A 21,513-nucleotide genomic window follows, 5' to 3' on the forward strand; every position below is an offset into this window, starting at 1 on the left:
AAATCTTTCAAACCTTCGACACAGCATAACCTCTCCAGGTTGCCATCTTCTGAGACAGTCCTTAGTCGCCATTCACAACGCAATGGAACTTCAGAAGAGTTGGATGCAGCAGGTTGTCATTTTTTCTTTTATTTTTCGATGGTGCGGCGACCGCAGCTTTGCTTTACCTATCCGCGGCGGCATGAGTGTAGAACCGTCCGAAGAACAAGTTGACAGGGTCACTCTTGAAGATGCCAGGGTAAGTCATGAACAGCTTGCACAAATGCTATAGGGTTAGTCATTAATAAGCGAGGAAAAGGTATACTGAGTTAAGCCATTGCATGGCTGCCGCATCGAACTCGGATTCGAACGTTAATATAATACCGATAAAACCCATCGTCACAACAACATTCCGTCCATGATCGTGGGACAGACGTGGTATAGTAAGAGCGTCTCAATTTCACTGTAGACTTAATGTTTCTTTTGTGAGAGGATTCTTCCCAGAGCAGCAATGCGTGACGAGAGAACTGCTGGCTGCGTGGTCACACTACACACTGTTAAATGCAAGTCAGAGAGTACTCTTTCTTGTGCCTTTTTTGAAAAGTTAACCTCGAAAACGTTTAAAGAAATAAACAAAAATAAACTCAGTCGCTTTATTACTTCAGATAAGGTTTTAGAAATTCTTTTCCTTTTCAATAATGGCTTTTCATTTTAATAACAAACCGACAAAAATCTCCTCAGAAAATGGCAATTAATAGAAAAGAAGCGATTTTTTGAAACATTTGCCTATGAAAAAATTTGATAAAATTTTTCTTAAAGCATTTTAAGAAATTAAAAAAAACGAAAATAGCAGATTTATGTTTTATAGAACATTCAGTTCGAACGCAATTTTCCTTTGACTTAATAAAGAAGTTAAGACGAGCACGTCAAAACGTCGTCATTTTTTTGACGTTTTTTTAAATGTCTTAAAATGTTTTAAGCAAAATCTTATCGCAATTTTTATAGCCAAACACGAAGATTATAATTATCAATATTATTATCATGATAGCAATAATCAGATTATTTTCTTATTTTAGCATTGGATGATTAAGTACGGTATGGCTTTACTGGGACAGAGTGTAACGACAAATGAAATCTCCAAACTTCAACGCAGGGCTGTAATAAATGTGACTGGAGTACTGGACACTGAAACCAAAAAACTACTTTTGATTCCTCGCTGCGGGGTCACAGAAGATGATTACAAGGACCAGGAGTATGGTACGAAACGGAGGAAGCGTTTTACTCTCCAAGGATCCAAGTGGAATAAAAGGGTGAGTGTTGCCGCGCACGACACAGAGACAGGAACTCATGGCCCGGATCGAGCATTTCTTTTGTACCCATGCAACGGCGTTTCTTCAGACCAGTTTATTTTTAGATCAATTCTCCCGCGAACTTTGACGGTCAAATATGTAAGTCAAACAAACTAGGCAGCAAAAACGGGACACTAGAAAATCGCATTTCTGATGTTTGATAGCATCTACTTTATGTTTTTGTCATTATCGTACTACCGATACACGCACAGACGCCATTTTCGCGGGGAAAAGTAATCCAAAAAGATTTGACTTTATTTCAAAGAGACAATTTAACGATTTTCAAAATCCCTTCACCTTTCCTTCTAGGATTTGACCTACCGATTTTTATCCAGCACAGCAGACCTTCCTGTCGATATTCAACAAAACATTCTGAGGAAAATGATCAACAAATGGGCAGAAGTGAGCACGCTGACCGTTCGTGAAGCGGACTCGTCAGCCAGTGACAACGACGTGGATATTTTAATTTCTTTTGTGAGAGGCTTCCATAATGACCCCTATCCGTTTGATGGTCAAGGAGGAACGCTGGCGCATGCGTACTATCCACACAACAACTTAGGTACGTATCTCGTGGAAGAATGCCCCTAGTTCATAACCTCAAGCGTAATAATTAATTAAGCGTTAATTTATACTTCATTATTGCTATTAATTTAAAGTCCTCGCCAAGTACCCCTGCGATACTCACGCTTACCTATTGATATTAAAGTGACAACCAGAAGCGCATTGCTTCTTGAAACAAAAGATTAATCTGTTGTTTCACTCGTTACAAATTTGGATTCAAAAAAACAATGTCTCCTATCCTATATGGGAGCGGAAATAAATATAGTTTCCATTTAAGACAGAGCTATTTTTCAACGAATATTTCAGGATTATCTGGTGATACTCATTTTGACGATGATGAGCAGTTTACAACGGGTACAAGTGAAGGTATAAACCTTGACTGGGTGGCGGTTCATGAGTTCGGACATAGCCTGGGTCTGGAACATTCCAATGTACGGGAATCCATCATGTATCCTTGGTACAAAGGATATTTCCCAAATATCGCGCTGACTGAAGACAATATTTTGGGGATACAGGCACTTCACGGTAAGCAAAGGGAAAATGATTCCCAGGGAAAGCAAACGCGCATTTGTCTATATTTTTCATTATAGTTACTTTTCTCTGATACCATGGGTACCAAAGGTATTTTTCTTGATTGCGGGTGGATTCTTCGGTGTCGGTCGCAGGCCGACAGATGTTCGGCCGAAGTCACGCGCGGCGAAGCCCGACTGATGACGGAAACCGGGACCCGCGCATGAAAAGTCTCTGGCACCCAGGATAGTTTTCTGTTACCAGTGCTTACTTTTCTGGTGAATCCAAAGTACGATGAAACTTTCTGGGGTGTCTATTTTATAGAATACGCGAAAAAACTATCAGGCAATTCTCGTACAAGTCTCCACGAATCTTAAGGCCTCTTAAACTAATTTCTTGTGTAAGACACGTATGTTGTGGACGGCAAGTAAATCGCTTTCGAAGCGAGCTTAACTTGCAAGCCAAATTATCCAAATATCGCATCGCATTAGAGTAGTCGATACTTTCCCCATCTAGTGTCTCCTCATGTCTTTTGAATATCGGGTATTTAAAGAGAGTCATTTTTGTCAATCGTCGTTCGCAGTTTCATACATTTTCATACACAGTACTTTGACGATCAGAAAGATCTGTACTGTCCGGTTGAAACATGAACAAACTAACAAAATGACAAAGTTTATTTGTCTATTTATATATATTCACTTAAAATTTTAGTATAATGAACTAGTACGCAAGTACATGATTTTACGAGATAGAAAAAGGTTATTCAACCTGCCCTATCACCGATTTCCAATTGAAATTTAAAAATACAAAAAAGACAGCATTCAGTGACTATTCAAGAGATCGCATTAGTGTATGATCTTTGGTACTGTCAAAAGGCTTCATGCATTGAATGGAAGACAACTAGCCTTGACTGTACACGGAACACTGATTAATACCACGTCATCCTCTAAATGCTTGGGTGTAAACTTGGATTCATTCTTAAATCTCGAATCACATTTTGACAAAATGTATAAAAGAGCAGCTGGAAGATTTAATTTACTCAGGAGAATCCGACCTTTAATCGACAAGACCAGTGCTGAGAAAATCTACAAAGCAATGATTCAACCTGTTTTTACGTATTGATGAACTTTGGGTCTCTGTTGGTCACGTTCCCGTAAGAGTCGAATTGAAAGCATTGAACGTCGAAGTCAGAAAGTCATTGGTGGAAATTATCAAGTCCAGACAGTGGCGAGTTTAATAGAGACAGTCCTGCCAGCTTGTGTTTGATTGTCTTCAGGATAACGTCTGTACCCCTTTTAAAGGATATTTTGCAAAAATTGAACACAACATTAACACTAGAAACAATGGGTGTTCACTAAAACTTCCCAAAGCCAAATTAGAATCTGGACGGAGAAGTTTTGCGTTTCAAGGGGCTCTAGTTTACAATACTTTACCTCGGCATTTAAGAAATTAAATTCTATTTTTCGCTTTAAGAGTTATTTAAAAGAGTTTTTTCAATAGTATTCCCTAATTCACAACTCTTTTCAATCTTGTAAGTCGATGATTTTTACAGATTTTGATTTTTAAATCTTAGATTTCTTAGTGTTATTTTATTTTATTTTCCTTTTTCGATTTTCTTCTTTATTTTTTAGCTATTTATGAGATAATTACAGGACCCTTTTGATAACAGTTCTTTTTATTAGAACTGATAGGTTATCCTGTACAAATATTCGCGTTATTATTATTATTATTATTATTATTATTATTATTATTATTATTATTATTATTATTATTATTATTATTATTATTATTATGCAAGGCCCTTTAATTGCGGCGTTTTACAATTGATTACTTTTAGGTAAACCGACTCGAACTTCTACTCCTTCACCGACTGGAACACAATCAGACATGACTACAGGAACCCGCTATTACCGGAGGTAGTACATCAGCCAAAGCTACTCCTTTTCCGGTTTTGGACATTGCAAAGTCTTGAAGTTTGACTCGTTTGTGATGGGATATGACGGGAAAACGTACGTTTTTAGCGGGGACTATTTTTGGGTCCTTGGAGAAAGATTTGGTGTAGAAAGCGGGCCGACGAAAATAACATCAAAATGGAAGGGCCTCAAGACACCGATAGACAGCGCTTACCCTAACTGGGGGATCTAAGTAGTGTTGCTCTGCAGGGTGTAAGTACCTATGCTAACGGCAGACGGACTAAAAATTATTTTTGTAAGGGAACCGAGACAGTTTTGATTCAGAAGTAATCCAATATCACTTCTTTGATATCTTTTTTTTTTCGGTAATAGAGCCCAGGGTCATATAAACCACATGAAATTGTCTTAGCCCACGAAACCATTTAACCACCCTCCCCTCTCCCCCCCGGCTTCACACTCATATGCATATACAGGGGCGAAGCTACCTTTACGACCGGGGTTATTCCCTATAATGGCCTATATGGGGACAAGGGCCGACGGGGAGGCTTCGCCCGAAAGAGGTACTTTTCAGGCGTCAGGTATATGGGTAGGGATTTCACTGGTTGAAATCATGCAATGAAAGGGTAGGAAAATCTGTCATTTCGGACTGTAAAAGGGCCCAAAAGGGCTAACAGATACATTGTGTCTGTAAAAAGAAGCGAAAACGCCTAGGTTCACTGACTTATTCATTTTAAAAAAGACGATGCATTTACAGCAGGTAGTAGGGATGTAGTGTTCTGAAATGGGTATGTGAAAGGGGTACCATTTGCCAATGGAAGGTATATGAAAGGGTTACCTTTTCTGTCAAAAATGGCATATAAAAGGGTTAAAATTGAGGGCAAGGCTGATCGGACAGCTAAGGATTGGTAATCTATTTTCCCAATTGTTTTTCGGCTAGACAAAACTTACCCTCATCAGAGGCTAGAAAAGGCAGGTGATAATCGAATTAGGGTAAGGGATTGGACTTTGGGGTAGAGACTCCTCGTATAAAACTTTGCTGCCCAACCTAATCGCTAGTACGCATACGCACCTGCATACCTAAGCAAATTTCATAAAATTTTCGTAAAAAAAAACGACAACGAAGAGCTTGAAGGTCTCTGCCCAGTAAAGTTGATAATGTAAAGTAGGAAACTCTGGGTAATAATTCCTGTCATCACTGTCGATGTGTTTACAGGTATTGGAAGTATTTTGACTACAAGCTTGAGGAAGGTCCGAGCGACATAAATCAATATGGCTTGCCGTCTGCCTTACAGAATATGGATGCTGCGTTTATCTGGGAACGCAACTATAAAACGTATTTTTTCAAAGGGGGGTATTACTGGCGTTACAACGAGATTAGCAAGAGTATTGACGCCAATTACCCAAGACCAATTTCAATTTGAGGTAAGAAACAAAGTAACACAAAAGCTTTATATTTCCCTGTCACAGATATAATGACGTAAGCACAGTACCGAAGCCTAGGCTTCTTGAGGCAACCAGTTAGCTACCAGTGATCTAGAATACTAGTGGCTTGTCCTTAAAGGTTTTCGCGCAGCCGAGCATCTCCATTTCCCTGAAAAAGACTAATGCAGGCACAGAAGCCAAACCTCATTTCGACTGTCCGAAAAGGATATCTTGTAAATAAATAGCTACCCCTCCGACCTTCTTTGATCCATCTCACGCACATATTTCAGTCATGGTCGGAAATTAGGCATATTTTATCTGCGCCCTTCGTGAGATTTTCCCAAGGGGATTTTTTGTCAAAAAAGGGAACAAACAAGCAGTAGAGAAGAGTTTGATTACACTTATTAACATCGTCGTCAGCAGAGTACAGGGTATTTCACGTCAGTGGCTCGAATAAGTCATCATTAATCATCCTCGAATAAGTTATGATTAACAAACCATGAGACCTTTCACTTTCCATAGAAATCACTATGCCGGGGGGGGGGGGGACACTCATATTAAAATGACGGGGATGCTCGTCGGGAAATTCAAATTAAACCCCTAAGGGTGACCAATGTGGATGTGGGTCAAACTGACCCCTGAGGTAGATTTCTGTGTGGTCAGTGTCAGGGCATTGTTGTAAATTTCTTTATGCACAGTGCTAAGCGATACCTGGATGAGCAAATATAGTAACTTTCCATCCCAAACACCCTAACTGAGACTAAAATCTGCAATTTACACCTCTAAGGGACAAGGCGAGCATCACCGTCACTTTTATATGGGAGACCCCCTAGGTCATTTTGCCAATAAATTTAATTCGACTTTTGACCATCGGTCTAGGCCTTCCTCATTCAATGGACACCGTGATCTCTTGGAGTGGAAACAGGCGAACGAACTTCTTCAAAGATAAAAGCTATTGGAGGCTGGATGACCACAGCCTTAAACTGGATGAAGGATATCCACGTGACATCACCCAAATATGGATGAATTTAGACTGTTCCAGGCGTTCAGATTGTAGGGATGGCGGAAAGACATGCGAGCAGGGAAAACACCGCTCTCCCTCTCCCTCTCCCCCAGCTCCTTCTCTTCCTTCCTTCCTTTTTCCCACTCTCTGACTTTGTGTCACCACTATCTAATAGGCCTTTCCCGATTGTGCTCGTAAAATGCTGGAAAGTTGCTCACTGGAATGCCAAAAAGTTGCTACTTAAATTTCAAAAGTTGCCGCCTAAATTTCTTAATATTTTTATATAAAGGTAAATTAAAAGCTTTATTTTTGGTTCTTCAAAATAAAACTAACATCGGTCAAGAAAAATAGCTGGAAACTTAGCTATCATTAATTTTAAAAAAATTAAAAATAATAATAAACATTCAAGAAATTCACATGAACTGAAGTTTGCTATGAAATCGTTGACTTTTTCGGGCTTGATATGTGCTCTAAACCTATATTTTGCTCAAAAGTTGCTCAGAAAGGCAAAATTTTCTCGAGGTTGCTAGAACCGCAAAAAGTTGCTCCAAACGCCAAAAGTTGCTCAAAAGTTGCCGAGCACAACCGGGAAAGGCCTACTACCTGAACACCCAGAACCAGCTGAGATGTAGAGTTTCTCCTAAAGACTGTCCAATTTACTTCTAAAAAAAGACCTTTCTCTACATAACAGGATAAAATCACTCCGGAGGAATTATTTCTTGTATAAGTCCTTGCTCTCAGTAGACTCAGCGTTTTCTCCCTTATTCTTCTCAGAGATGGTAGGGCAAGCAAATCACGTGAACGCGCCCGAAACTGCCACCCGTGAGGTCACCTTTTTCTCTATACGCACGTTCACGTGACTTGCTCACTTACCTTTCCCTGCATGATGAGGAGAATGAAAAATTACACGTAGTCATGAGCCGACAGCCTGTTAGCCTTCAGTCTATTTAAATAGATTCATCTTCCGCTTAAAAAAACCTGAGCCAAAAGAGAAGAATTTCAAGCAATGCAAGGCGCATAAGGTCCCCTGAACAATTTTTCCAGCAAAAAGAGTTTAACCATATCTCAACGTCAGACATGTGAACAACAAAAAAGTGTCCAAAATTTAAGAAACGAAAGAAAGAAAGAAAATGAAAGAAAGAGAGAGAAAAGAAAAAAAAAAAAGAAACAAGAATAAATAAAAAAATCAGATGAGAAAGTGCTTTCGTTGAGGACAAATCACCGATTGTAAACAACGTAACCTAGACTTGAAGGTGTGTTATTCGTACATTCGTGCATTTTGCCTATGCTACCTTCTTTTGTTAGTGTTGTTGTTTGTTTCAGTATAAATCCTTTCAAGACCGTTGGTTTATTTTAGTGTCTGCACTAAGTGAGACCACCAACTGCCTCTAAGAAAGAAATGATGACTAAGTTTGATACCGAGGGTTTCTTGAAGATTTGTGGTGAGAATCAAGGAATCTCCAATCCCTGACACCCTAAACTAAAACAACTCATATTTACGGCAAACGGCAAACTTGTACCACGTGACCAATTTTATTCTTTTAACTTGTGCTTTACTGTTCATTTATTCTACCCCCAAATTAGTAACTTCATGTTAGTTTTGTCTACTACAGTTTTTTGGACTGTTCTTAACTGCACGTTATCTGTTTTGAGAAATTCTCAACTTGAATTTGACGTTTGCTTTTCGTCTTAAACGAACTGTCCTTGGCCAAGGTAATGCATGGGTCCAAAAAACGGAGTATACTCGGAAACCAAGTTTTGGAAATAATAATCATAAAAAAGCCAAAACAAAAATTAAACAAGAACGGGTTTGGTTTTTAGAGGTCAGGCCTGAAAAACGGTGTGGATAATGGTATGTTTTAGTCGTCTGAGGGTGGGATTAACTCCTTAGAGTGCACCCTATCTGGGGTGGGATTAACAAGGGGAGAATAAACTCTAGGAAAACTTCGCAATAAAGTCATTATAGTCTTTGAAATAAAGACTCCCAACGACATCAAGTCGTTTGCGAATTCATTTCACTGCTTCATTCCGTTACGCCTGCTTTTTGAGAGAAATTGCAGATTTAAAGTGTCTTAAATTTATTAGTATTTATCTTTACTGTCAAACCCGCTTCGCAGTTTACCTCTAAATCCCACCAAATCTTTAATAAGCATAATAAGATAATGATAAGAGATAAGAACAACAACAAAAACTGAAAATAAAGAAACAGTACTCGCTGTTTCTTACCCTCTCTAGTGCCCCTTACTTGAGTTCTCAAGACATATATGCATCGTTTATCCCCTGTTGGAATTAGCTCTTCTTGTGGAGAATATTAAACTGGCCTTTAGATCACACTTGACAAGCACGTCCGAAAACTGGTAAAGAATTTTTTTGTCAGGGATTACAATCAATTATAATCCTGAAACACGTTCACCGGAAATAGTATTGGCTAATAGGTCAAAACGACGTCAGATATCTATAATATGGTTCCAAAGAGAAGAACGTGACATGTGCACGTGACATGTGCCGCTGTGCTAGCTGGGCCTCTGTTGTTAGACCAAAATGTTCACTGGCTGGGGATTACTGGGAAGAAAGAACAGGGTGAGCACGAGGAAAGGGAACTCTCCATCCCCCCGCCCCACCACCCCATTTCTCGCCTCTTGACCCAAACCTTCGCGTAGCAGGCTCACTTGTGCGAGTTCGCGGAAAATTGTTTTGGCGTCGGAGCCCGCATCCCGCATCCCACATCCCTTTCTCCTCGCGGGATGGGGGCTCCTTCGCCAAAAGCATTTTCCCCAAACTCGCACAAGTGAGCCCGCTCGCAGACTAACTTGCTAGTACTACCTCCAAATGTCGCCATACTGGTTTTGTTTCTTTGCAGACACTCATGCCGGGACAGATGCGGACATGAGTGCTTAATCCTAGAATAGGCGCTATTTTTTCTCTCATTTTGCAGGCGAGCACGCTGCGGACGTGGAGCACGAAACACGCGCGACGGGGGAATATATTTTTTCTGCGCCTTCTCACGTCGCCCGTGTCTCGCGCTCCACGTCCGCGTTCGTGTTTATAGCCTGAAACACGCAAAAAATAAGACCTTTTCTGCAGGCTATGTATTGATTAGTCGCAAAGGAGGTTAAAAGAAACACTGGAGGGATCGATTATGCAAAGGAGTTAAAATGTTAGCCGTATTATTTGAGGCCAGTGCTTGTAAATGCAAATTGTAGATTTAGGGAGGAAGGGAACGTCATTCGGCTTCTTTTCAATTTCTTTAGGCAGAAGCCGATCACCTGCCTGCAATTACTTACAGGAATAGCAAAAGAAGAAAAGAAAAGAAAGAAGGCCGTAACTAGTCTGACTAATCTAGCGGAATGAAATTACTTTCAGTTATTTGGCTGTCTTTCTCTTTTAGTTGCTTAAGAAAATTTCAGCCGCTTACAGTGGCCACCTTTGGGCGTTTGCAGTTAATGGACAAGTGTAACTTACAATCAGTTTGACGAGCCTCTCCACTTTTTCACATGTAGGCCTCCCCATTGCAGGAGAAAACCCCGAGGGTACTCCCTGAACAGAATAACAATTTCAGCACTGAGGTACACGTATCAATTCCGCAATATGGCATTACCTTACGTATCGCACAACCATAACACCCCTGCAGTCGCAGCCATGGACAGCTGTTTCGTCCTGAAGCACGGCTGTCCAAGTACGTGAAAGGGGCAAAAAAGGTATATATTTGAAAAAGGGTAAGGAGCTGCACCTCGGGGCGGAGCTGACCCCCCCCCCCCCCCCCCTCCCGCCACAGTGGGGGAAATCCCGAGTCTCGAGGTGCAACACCACCCGGTTCACGTGTCGTCTGTTGCAAGTCCAGGGTGCTTTCTCTTTTGTACGCTCCGTTATCTGATGAATGTCACTGTCAGATTGTTTCGCGTGTCATAATACATGATTCAAATGCCAGTTTATGAAAAAAAAACGCTTTGTTTGTACCATAATCTACGAAAGTTCTTCTTGCTTCCTTCTGGCTCTACCTACGTCACGTCCGCAATTTCAGACTTCGTCACAGCATTAACCTTTAAGGTTTCAAGATTCTGAGACATTCCTTAGTTGCACGTTCACAACGCAATGGAAGCTCAGAAGAGTTTGATGCAACAGTTGATCATTTTTGCTTTTATTTTCCTGTGGTGCAGCGACCGCAGCTTTGCTTTACCTATCGGCGTTACGAGTGTCGAACCGACCAAAGAACAAATTGACAACTTCACTCTGGAGAATGCAAGGGTAAGTCAGTGAATAGCTTTCAGAAATGACGAAGGAGTAATCGTGAATAAGCAAAGAGAAGGTATACTGCACTAAGTCAGTGAAAAAGTGCTTTATTAGCTTTTACTGTCATTTATACCATTAACCCAGCAATAAGCATACATTACAAACGATCAGTAGGATGACCACTTGAAATTATGCCAAGACCTAAAAGGGGTCGAAAGGACAGAGAATTCCCTCATAAATATATATATCATGGTGTGCATGTCAGCATATAAATGACAAGTTTCCTGCGCAGTCGTTTTGTAATTTATTTTGTCGCGCAAGGAACATGCGCTGCGTGATGAGATTACAAAGAACGGCTGCTATGTGGCTAACCAGGCTTGCACGCAGAAACCAGGGAGTACTCGTCTAAAATTGATACATTTATGAGAAAGAGCTGTGATAGTTCTGGTGACTCATTCCCGATCTACCATACTTGAGACCTTAGTCTGGAAGTGGAGCACGTCAGGAGCCTATTTAATTTGCTCCTGGGCTCGTACAAAGGAAGCGAAATATAATATATGCACAGCGGATCGGAATGTTCAAAAATCCGTCTTAATAAAGAACACCCAAAACCATACCTACCTACCTAAAGCAAACTCAAGCCCCGGGGGGAGTTACTTGGGTTAATTCATGCTGCCATGGCTAGGTGCAGCTGCCCTCTTAGAACTCCTACCCCATTATAGTCAATTCTGTGGCCAAATATAGACCCCATCTTAGTCACTTTTGGGAAGATATAATTTTCGCGATCCCTGTTTACGCATCTACCTTTACAGAAAAAAAAGCTTTTCAACTAGGTTATCCTGCAATGAATTGACACATTGGTAAAAATCTTCCCATTTTTAAATCGCTACCTACCTGATTTTTCTGATCCGCCAGACACCGCAAATGGGCGATTCAATTCTAGTAACTTTAATGAAAATGTATCCCCGATAGTCCGGTCCAGCCGTGAAAAATACGATCCTATCCAGCGGCACATCCCCATTAGCCTATTACTAGTAAGTACCCTCCGGGACTCAAGCCCGTTGACACCCTCGTAATAATCTTTTGCCCCTTTAGTCCCTTTTGTATCCACCCCTTCTAGGAAGGTTTGTGCTATTGTTTGTGACCAGTAAAGTTGGTAAAACAAAAAAAAATATTCAACCATTCGTCGGCTAGTCAACTAGGGGTGGGAGGTTCAACCTCGTCCCCAGTGCGCTTTTCCCTTGGAAGGTTTTCCATATCCCGTCAGGAGTCCATGATCCTGATCCCGCTTATTCTTCCATTTAGTCACACTTAAGCCCTCGGGGATATATAGGGTGCAGAGATACTTCATCTGGGCCAGAAAACTCCCCCTCGCCCCCCCCCCCCCCCTCCGCCCCGCCCTTTCCTCCAGCAGTCTATGCCCCTGATCCACAAATAAATTCTCCAGACTGATCTCCATGCATTCCTTGAAAAATTTAGTTGTGAGAATTTGTTAAAAGATCAAAGCGGTTCCACTTTGGAGATCATTTTATTAATTCTAGTAACCATTCTATTTAGTTATGTATAAGAATTGTAGGGAGAAAATTGATTTTGGTCAATCTTGGGACTTAAAAGGGTTAACCGGTCAAAGTCCTTTGTTTTAGGATTGGGTGTATAAATACAAACTAAGAAAACCTGGAGGCGCGACTGGCAGCTTAACAGAAGAAATCCTGACAATCCAGCTGAGGGGAGGATTGAACATAACTGGAGTGTTGGACGATGCCACAAAGAAGTTACTTTTGACTCCTCGGTGTGGAGTTTATGAGAAAGAGGATGAAAACCAGACTATTGGTCAAACAAGAAGAAAAAAACGCTTTTATCTTCAAGGAACATTATGGGAAAAAAGGGTAAGAGCTCGGGTATGGTTTAATGACGTTGATTTTTTCAGTTTTCAGTGAGTCATTGACTAGACAAGTAAACAGCCCGTATCTTTTGCGGATAAGAACGCTCGAGCAGTCAAACGAAACTCCTGGAACTAGAGTGAAAACCGGGGCGGAGTGTACAGGGGCAGATCCAGGATTTTTTTTAGGAGGGGGTGCACTCGTCTCTTGCTCTACTTCAACACCAATAAACCACATAGTTTTTTTTTGCAGAATACCAGTTGTATTAGAAAACCGCAGGTCATCTCGGGGGGGGGGGGGGGGGGTGCGCAACCCCTGCACCCTTCCCCTGCATCCGCCCCTGGTGTAAGACAACCATCAGTGCGCGAAAATCTCAAGTAGACTCTTCGTCTCATGAAAAACCTATTTGGAGAAAAAGACCAACTGTTTTGCAGTCTAGTGACTCTCCCAACGGATTCGAACCATGACCTACTAGTTACGAGTTTAGATCTGGGGGTGCACTGCCATATAGACGCTATATAGGTATGTGTAGCTGTGGATATGGAGTTCAAGCATTTTTTTATACGATAGGTTAAATTAACCCGCAATGCGGTTAATAGATGGGAAATAGCTGCTCTAGGATGGGGAGGAATTTGGGGAGATTCGCCAAGTTAAGGGTAAAAAAATAAGCTGAACTGGGTTCTAAGGTCCCAGGGGCACATCCCCTCCCCAAAATTCCTAAAGTACTTAGACAAAGAAGAATCAGGCTCAGAGCGTTACTCGAACCAGGAATCGCACTGACCACTCATGAGACACAAGGGTGTCCACCGAATATAGGATTAAACTGTACTGAACAATCATTATGATCTTTTAGGACTTAACTTACCGATTCTTAGAAAGTACAGCTGATCTTCCGGTGGATGTCCAGCGAAATATTCTCAGGAAAATGATCAACAAGTGGGCAGAAGTTAGCACGCTGAACATTCGTGAGCAAACGGATCCCTCCGTTAAAGACGATGATGTCGACATATTGATTCGGTTTGTAAGAAGGTTTCATAACGACCCTTATCCGTTTGATGGTCCGGGAGGAACGCTAGCGCATGCGTACTATCCACACAACAACAAAGGTAAGCAATGAGGTTTTAGTAATGTGACAATTCACATGTCCCACATAGAGCTGACGTGCAGTTACCAATTAAGCCTATTTTTAAGCCTCACAACTGGCTTTCGGAGTTATATTATGTTTTTTAAGCAGTCTCAAATTGCTTCACATAGGATTGACGGCGACAAGTTTACTAGTTTCTGTAACTATTCCGTGCTACCCTCTTTAAATAAAGTGTATTATTATTATTATGGGATTATTATGGGTGTTAAATTTAGTTTCAATAATTAAGGTTCCTCAGTGAGGGAAAATTTACAAAATCATTGCTTAATTTGAGACAGTACAAATCACTTTTTTTCCCTATATTATTGAGTTCAGGTTTATCGGGTGACGCCCATTTTGACGATGATGAGCGATTCACAACAGGAACAAGCGACGGTATAAACCTAGACTGGGTGGCAGTTCATGAATTCGGACACAGCATGGGACTGGAACATTCCAACGTACGAGAATCCATCATGTACCCTTGGTACAAAGGGTATTTTCCAAATATCGAACTGACTGAGGACGATATTTTGGGGATACAGGCCCTTTATGGTAAGTATAGGTAAACATGATTCTCATGGAAATGGAAGGATGCAATTGTCTATATTGCACATTCTAGTGACAGTTTTGTGAACAATTTTCCCTTTTTTTTTGGAAATTTTTATTTCAACGTAGCCATTAAACGCAGCTGGTAACAGTAGCTTGGAATATTTTTGTGTTTTTGAGGACACATTCTTCTCAAGCCTTTGAACAATTGTTCACACTAAAAATTTCTTGTCGACGGCATATCGCTTTGGAAGCAAACTTGCAAGCCAGAAGCCTAGTTACCAAGCTATCTCATTACGTTGTCCCTTCTATTTTCTGCTCCTTTGATTATCGGGTATAAGGGATACCTGCATGTAATATCGAGTCAATTTTCTTAACGGTAATCGTCGACGCAATTTTTTTCGTACGGTGACTCACACAAAACCATGCGACTCTTAGTTGTCAGCCAAAAAGATCAACTGTTAATCAAAGAATATACTCTAATGTACCACAAACCTACAAAAAACTCACAACCCTTGTTTATTTATTTGGTACTACTAATAATAATCTAGTAAGTTACTCACAAGTAACAATATACGAGGTAGGTTATTCCAACGCCGGACCTTATTCCAGACTCCTAGTTGCAAAAATACAGAAAATATGACATTCATTATAAAGCAAGTGAAAACAGTAACAAAAAAAATTACGCGACAGTAGCTGTTTCAGTTGATCGCGAGGCCTTACTTTTTACATTGATTGCTTCTAGGTAAGCCAACTCAGACCCCAACACCTTCTCCGACTCCTACTCCCTCAACGCCGACTCCGACCCCTACTCCTTCACCAACTGGAACACAATCAGACGTCACAACTACAGGAACCGCCATGACCGGAAGTAGAACATCAACCAAAGCTACTTCTCTTCCGGTTTTGGACATTTGCAAAGTCTTGAAGTTCGACTCGTTTTTGATGGGATATGACGGAAAAACTTACGTTTTTAGCGGGGACTATTTTTGGGTCCTTGGCGTAAGACTTGGTGTGGAAAGCGGGCCGACGAAAATAACATCAAAATGGAAGGCACTCAAGACACCGATAGACAGTGCCTATGCTAACGGAAGACGGACTATATTTTTTAAGGGAAGCGAGTAAGTGCTGATGTTATGTCTTTGTTTTACTTTCCTTTCCATTCGGAAAAAATTGACAAAAAAAAAAACAAATTAACCAACAAAATCTTAGTCCTTCCTTGGTCGCACCCATAACGCTTTCAGTCAAAAAGGCTCCAAGAAAGCTTTCTTGTTGTTAAAACATAAGAGTTCAGCACATTCTCTCTGCCATAAAGGAGGTACGGTCTAACCTCTCCTTACGGACACCTCTATAATACGGACATTTCGTTTGGTCCCACAAATGCCAAAATCATATATTCCCTACCTCTATAATACTGACACCTCTGTAAAGCGGACACTCGGTTCTGTCCCTTTGGTGTCTGTATTAAAGAAGTTTGATTGTACCTTACGCTCGATTAGTAATCGCTGTTCGGGAAATAAACCCTCACTTCTTCTCTAACTCTCATCTCGGAAGGAACAAAGGCTAGCGCGACATACAAAGAAATCGAACTTACTGTTTGGAAGAATACTGTTTCTTTTTTTGGAAGACAAAAGCTTTGGTGAAAATTTTATAGAACAATACCATCATATTCCATGCGCTCCATCTGATGCGCTGATCTGAGAAAATGTGTTGAAGGTCTGTTCCCAATAAAGATAATGATAAAATAGTAAAGTAGAGCATGCAAAGTTTTTGAGCGATGCAAGTCAACAGAAAGTGATGCCTTTTACCTTTTTTATATGCCCTGATGCTACCAAATTTGTATTGCTAAGAGTTTGTACTCTTATAGAGTAAAATTTGGGCAAAACCACTACCCTAGAATTCAAAAATGAATGGAGTTGTGTAGCAAATTATTCACAAAGATAAAAAAGCCCGAGTCCCGTCTTCGCCATCTTGTTCCACCGACTCGGTCGCAGGCGCACGGCCGCTCCCTTCGCAACAGAGACAGACCATCTCTTATAAGTTGCAAAACTGAACGCTTTAAACGAAGCTTTTTTCCGGCGATGTGCTTTTATGCTCATGGCATGTAATGTATAACTTAATATATATTTCTAGTTTCTAGTTTTTTTTATCTAATTTATTGTATTATATCTTCTCATAATTGTAAGGCCCAGTCCATTTTGAACACGATGTAATTAGTTTAAATTATTATTAATAATTTTTTGATATGATATCTATATCTTTGTCAAATAATTTCGCAATTCGCTTATTTCTAAGCACGACGATTTTATTAATAAACCAGACTTTACTTTACTAAAAAGTCCACTTCCGGTCGACTTGCGTCGCTCAGAAACGTCTTTGCTTAAGTTCCCTATTGATCCCTTTTATCATCAATGTGTGTTTACAGGTATTGGAAGTATTATGACAACAGGCTTGAAGAAGGTCCCAGAGATATAAAGCAGTATGGCTTGCCGTCTGCCCTGCAAAATATGGATGCGGCGTTTATTTGGGAAGGCAACAAAAAGACGTATTTCTTTAAAGGGGGAAACTACTGGCGTTACAACGAGAATAGCAACAGTATTGATGCCAATTATCCAAGATCAATTTCAGTTTGGGGTAAGAAACAAAGCTGGATACATACTTTATATTATTAGGATACGAAAGGTCCAGGTTCGAGGTCTGGCATTTGTCCCCAGGTTGCGATTTTTTTTTCTCTTTAATAGAAATACTCTCAATAACAGGTCAAAAATTTTCTAAGTGTCTTAAGAATGGCAGCGACCGTTTACGAAAAGGGACAACTGCTTCGCCGTCGTTGTTGCTTAAGCTTCCTATAAACGCAATGCGGACGTTCAATCTCTGATACCCCTGATCTAGAATAGATAGTGGCCAGTCCTTTAAAATTGTCGCGCGGTCAAGCATCTTCAGTTCCTCTCTCCTAGCCTGTTACAGGCGTTCAGATAGTAGAGCGCGGGAGAAAGGCCCCCCCCCCCTCGTTTTCCCCCGTTTTCCCTCCGTTTTCCCGGTGTACAATTTAACTCGCTCCCCACCATCTGACCGCCGATCTCTACTATCTGAAAGCCTGGAACAGGCTACTCTCTCCGAATCAGTACGGCCAAGCCTCAATTCGACTTCTTGAAAAAGGGCTGATAAGTCTACCTGCAACTCAAATAGTTCACTCATGGTCGAAAAGTAGGGATGGTTTACCTGCCACCGTCGCGAGCTTTCCGCTGCAAACAATTGAGCGAACACAAACAAGCAGTAAGAACACTGAGAGCTTGACTACGATTACTTACATCCTCGTCAGTAGAGTTTTGGTAAAAGTATAGATGTCTTATTTTGCGTCGGTATCTCAAACCTGATGCCGATGATGTGCTCATTTTATGCCCCCCATCTCTCCATCAGAGAGTCTTATAGTTGTTAAACGCTGGCTAAAAACTACATGACAAAGAAAAATGTGGAAACAATGATTTGAGGTCACACTTGGGAAGCGAATTGAGGACCTCTCAGACAGAAAGCTGCGCACTTACCAATTCTACCAATCTACCAACTCTGTCAGTCATTGCTGATAAAGAAAGAGTTAAATAAAGTCTTTGTCGAGGCGACCGCAAATAGGACAGCCTCCTTTATAATTCTAATCAGAGGTCTTTCACTTTCCCTGGAAAATCACCCTGCAAATTAATAACTGTAATTTCAATTCTGACTATCGGTCTAGGTCTCCCTCATTCAATGGACACCGTTATTTCTTGGAGTGGAAACAAGAGAACGTACTTCTTCAAGAATGAAAACTATTGGAAGCTGGATGACGGCACCCTTAAATTTGTAGAAGGATATCCCCGTGACATCACCAAAGTATGGATGAAGTGTTCCTCCTAAAGACTGTCCAGTTTACTTTTGAGGAAGAGCATGCGCTAGAATAGGATATCATCATCTCGGAGGATTCATTTCGTGGGCCCCGTATACGAGTAATGGAGAAAACTTGTGTCGGGCCTAGTACAAGAGTCACTCTCCAAGCTGAGTCAATTAGCGAGCGTTAATATGAGAAAAAATGTGACCCCTTTGCTGGAGCCAACAGCGCTCGCGCATTCTCTTATTAGGGACTTTAAGATCCAACGAGGCGGACGGTAACGAGAACGTCAAAAAACGATAGGTTTTATTAGCAAAACAACAACTTGGCACGTACACCACGCTTTTTTGTACGTTTCTCTGCCCCTTTTTGCACGACTACGACGTAAACATGGCTAATTTCGCGTTTTATGGAGGACGTAAACATGCAACGACGAAATTTTATTTCTCTTACTGCTTACTGTACTTGGATATGGTGCCTAGGAATTCAACCCCAGGAGGGTTCGCCTCTATTTGACAAAGTGAGTGGGTAGGAATAATTTCGATAAAGACTGAGAGAACGCAAATTCACTTTTTAAGCGACGTTCTTATTGCCGTCGCGTCGTTGGATCTTAAAGTCCCTATTATCTTAAACAGCGCATACGCATGCTCTGATTGTCTCGCCTTGACCGAGTTGACCGGGCTGGGTGAGCCAAAGTGTTTATATGGAAAAAAGTTGGCCCGGTTAGGAGGGTGACTCTACCATCGCGGGTCACCCTTCTAGCCGCGCCAACTTTTTGTTTAATTCTCCTGTAATTTTGTAAGGAAATGTATGAAAAAGTTGGCTCGACCTGGGTAGCTCGGGTAGGCCGGTTACCTTTCTACCCCGAGACAACTATTCTCCATACGTAAACCTGGATCATACTTTTCCCTCATTTTTCCCATAGCCTGGACCAGGCGTTCAGATAGCAGAGCGCGGCGTTCAGATCGGAGCGAGATAAACCGTACGCGGGTAAAACGAGGGGAAACTTATAGCAAGCGAATCACGCGAGCACGCGTGGAATCGCGTCCCGCGTCGATGATGCTACCTTCCTCGCAGGTGGCATTTTTCACAAGCGGCTGCGTAATTCGCTCACTCAACTGTCTACTCCTGTTGCGGAAAACGAGAAACAACTCGTAGTCTTAGCTGACGCTACAAAAGAAAATTAAGCCAACAGAGTAGAATTTACAGCAATGGCGGATATGTTCAACTCTTTTCAGCTCTTTTCAAGTGAAAATTAGAGCGCTTTCTCAATCACTGTCAATTAAGCGGACCCGGCTATCTCGGAGCCTGTAACAGGCTCAACGGTATTTAAAAAGTCACTATTAAAATAAATTCACGTTTTTCAAACTTTGTCGCGTTTATTCCGGCTCGCTTGAGCTGAACAAACGTGGGTTAAATTCCCCAAGATTGAATTCTTGGGGACCGCAATTCAGTAGTACAGCCCGTATTTTTGCGTAGGTCAAACCTATTGAAGGTAGAGTTTGAAATGGAGCAAGGGTTAAAAGAAGTACGAAACTGGGGAGAGACGCAAAAAAACGGTTTTCAGTGCGCTCCCAACTCTGTTCCAGAAAGAGAAATAAAAATTCGTCGTCGCGTCTCTACGTATTTTCATAAGACCCATAAAAAATCGCCGTAAAATTCCACGTCGTAATCGTGCAATTACGGTAAAGAAATAAACGAAAAAATCTGCCGCACGAGCAAAATTGCTGTTTTGTTATGTTTTGTCTTTTTACCTTAACGTTACCGCAGCCGTCATCGTTGCAAAAGTTTCCTAATAAAGTAAGTAACCATGAGAGCCGCAGTGAAGTGAATTACGGAAATAAACTTACACGTCCACGCAAAAAAGGATTTAAACTACCGTAAAATTCCGAAAATAAGCCCCTCCATGTATAAGCCCCTCCAAATATAAGCCGCCTGGGGGTTGTACTTGGAAAATTGCCGTCAGATACAAAGTAAAACGGTAAATTTACTTCCAACTATAAGGCTAGCCCAATCGATTTTGAAACGCAAATTTCCCTCCGTAGATAAGCCCCTCCGAATGTAGGCCCCTCCAGAAATAAGCCCCTCAAAAATGGCCTTTGAAAAATATAAGCTCCGGGGCTTATTTTCGGGATTTTACGGTATATGGGCTTTCACACACTACCCTTCAAGCCGAGGTTTCTTTCCGGCATGGCTTTTAGCATCTACGTAGAACGACATTACAAATGCTAAAAGCCAAAATTGAAAGAAACCTCTGCTCGTTTGTTTTCACTAATTTTGGTCGGATTGTTTTACCTGACACGTTTCATAATATTGCGGTGATTACAACAGCCTTATTCGGACAAAATTCATAGTAGTGTACCCCACAATGGTTGTTGTGGTTTCTGCTCTTCCGATTGATTCTCAACTGAATGAAGATTTTAGAAAATTTTTCGGAGAGCAATAACAAGAAATCCAGTGAGTTTAAAATCTAAAAAGCTTTCACAGCTCAGAAGATTCTATTTCCCTAAGCAGTTGAATCCACTGGTGCTTTGTTGAATTCAACAGTCAAGATGAACACAGTGTTTGTTTTCATTGCGGAGAAAATTACAAGTGCCATAGGAAATGCGGCCTATATTCCTAATCCTTTCTGCGGGAACAGGAACATACGATGTACTCCGCCTTTTCAATCAGCATTAAAAGTCCCCAAACCACCTAACAGGGTTAAATCAGGCTGTGAGCTTTTAAGGCAAATCAAGAGCCATGGCGGCTTGAGGAAATAAAATCTACCGCAGGAAAGCCACGCAGAACCCATGAACGTAGAATATCGCGTGCAAGGCCATTGGGACTAATGATGATTAATTTCTCATTTTCAGTCTCGAGCTGGATGGGTTTCTGAGTGTTCCTACTTCTGCGATCACCACCCGCGGCTAAAAAGCCATTCCCTCTTTTTTTTTTCTGTCTATGATGTCTAACCGGGAGCCGGAAAATTAATCAAAGAATTAGATAGCCCACGGGCAAGCTCTCTTTGATGGAAGGCATCTGGGTGATAGCTTTGCGCGAACTAGGGTAGTCCCCAAAAGAAGAAAAAAATCCAACGCAAAAATCCACTTTGACAACCCTCAGAAAAAAGGCTGATAAACCCGGCGTCGC

At 41.2% G+C, this 21,513-nt stretch overlaps 1 protein-coding gene across 1 annotated transcript; it reads left to right on the forward strand.

The window, feature by feature from the left end:
- The first annotated feature begins 29 nt into the window (after positions 1-29).
- LOC140944771 (uncharacterized) lies at positions 30-19,749 on the forward strand. The gene is made up of 14 exons (XM_073393878.1): positions 30-238; positions 1,056-1,289; positions 1,638-1,887; positions 2,196-2,414; positions 4,237-4,315; positions 5,526-5,645; positions 10,126-10,204; positions 10,812-10,982; positions 12,611-12,853; positions 13,701-13,953; positions 14,307-14,525; positions 15,265-15,640; positions 16,945-17,153; positions 18,250-19,749. Exons 1-14 carry the CDS (start codon positions 83-85, stop codon positions 18,408-18,410), a joined length of 2,769 nt encoding a protein of 922 aa, XP_073249979.1. The 5' UTR covers positions 30-82; the 3' UTR covers positions 18,411-19,749.
- Positions 19,750-21,513: the final 1,764 nt, after the last annotated feature.

The sequence above is a fragment of the Porites lutea genome, chromosome 7, assembly GCF_958299795.1.
Source record: "Porites lutea chromosome 7, jaPorLute2.1, whole genome shotgun sequence".
NCBI classification, from domain to species: domain Eukaryota; kingdom Metazoa; phylum Cnidaria; class Anthozoa; order Scleractinia; family Poritidae; genus Porites; species Porites lutea.

Coding starts and splice junctions, on each gene's coding strand:
- LOC140944771 (XM_073393878.1), top strand. CDS start 83: ATGGAACTTCAGAAGAGTTGGATGCAGCAGGTTGTCATTTTTTCTTTT. Junction 1,290..1,637: donor GATCCAAGTGGAATAAAAGG/GTGAGTGTTGCC, acceptor CTTTCCTTCTAG/GATTTGACCTACCGATTTTT. Junction 13,954..14,306: donor CTATCCACACAACAACAAAG/GTAAGCAATGAG, acceptor TATTGAGTTCAG/GTTTATCGGGTGACGCCCAT.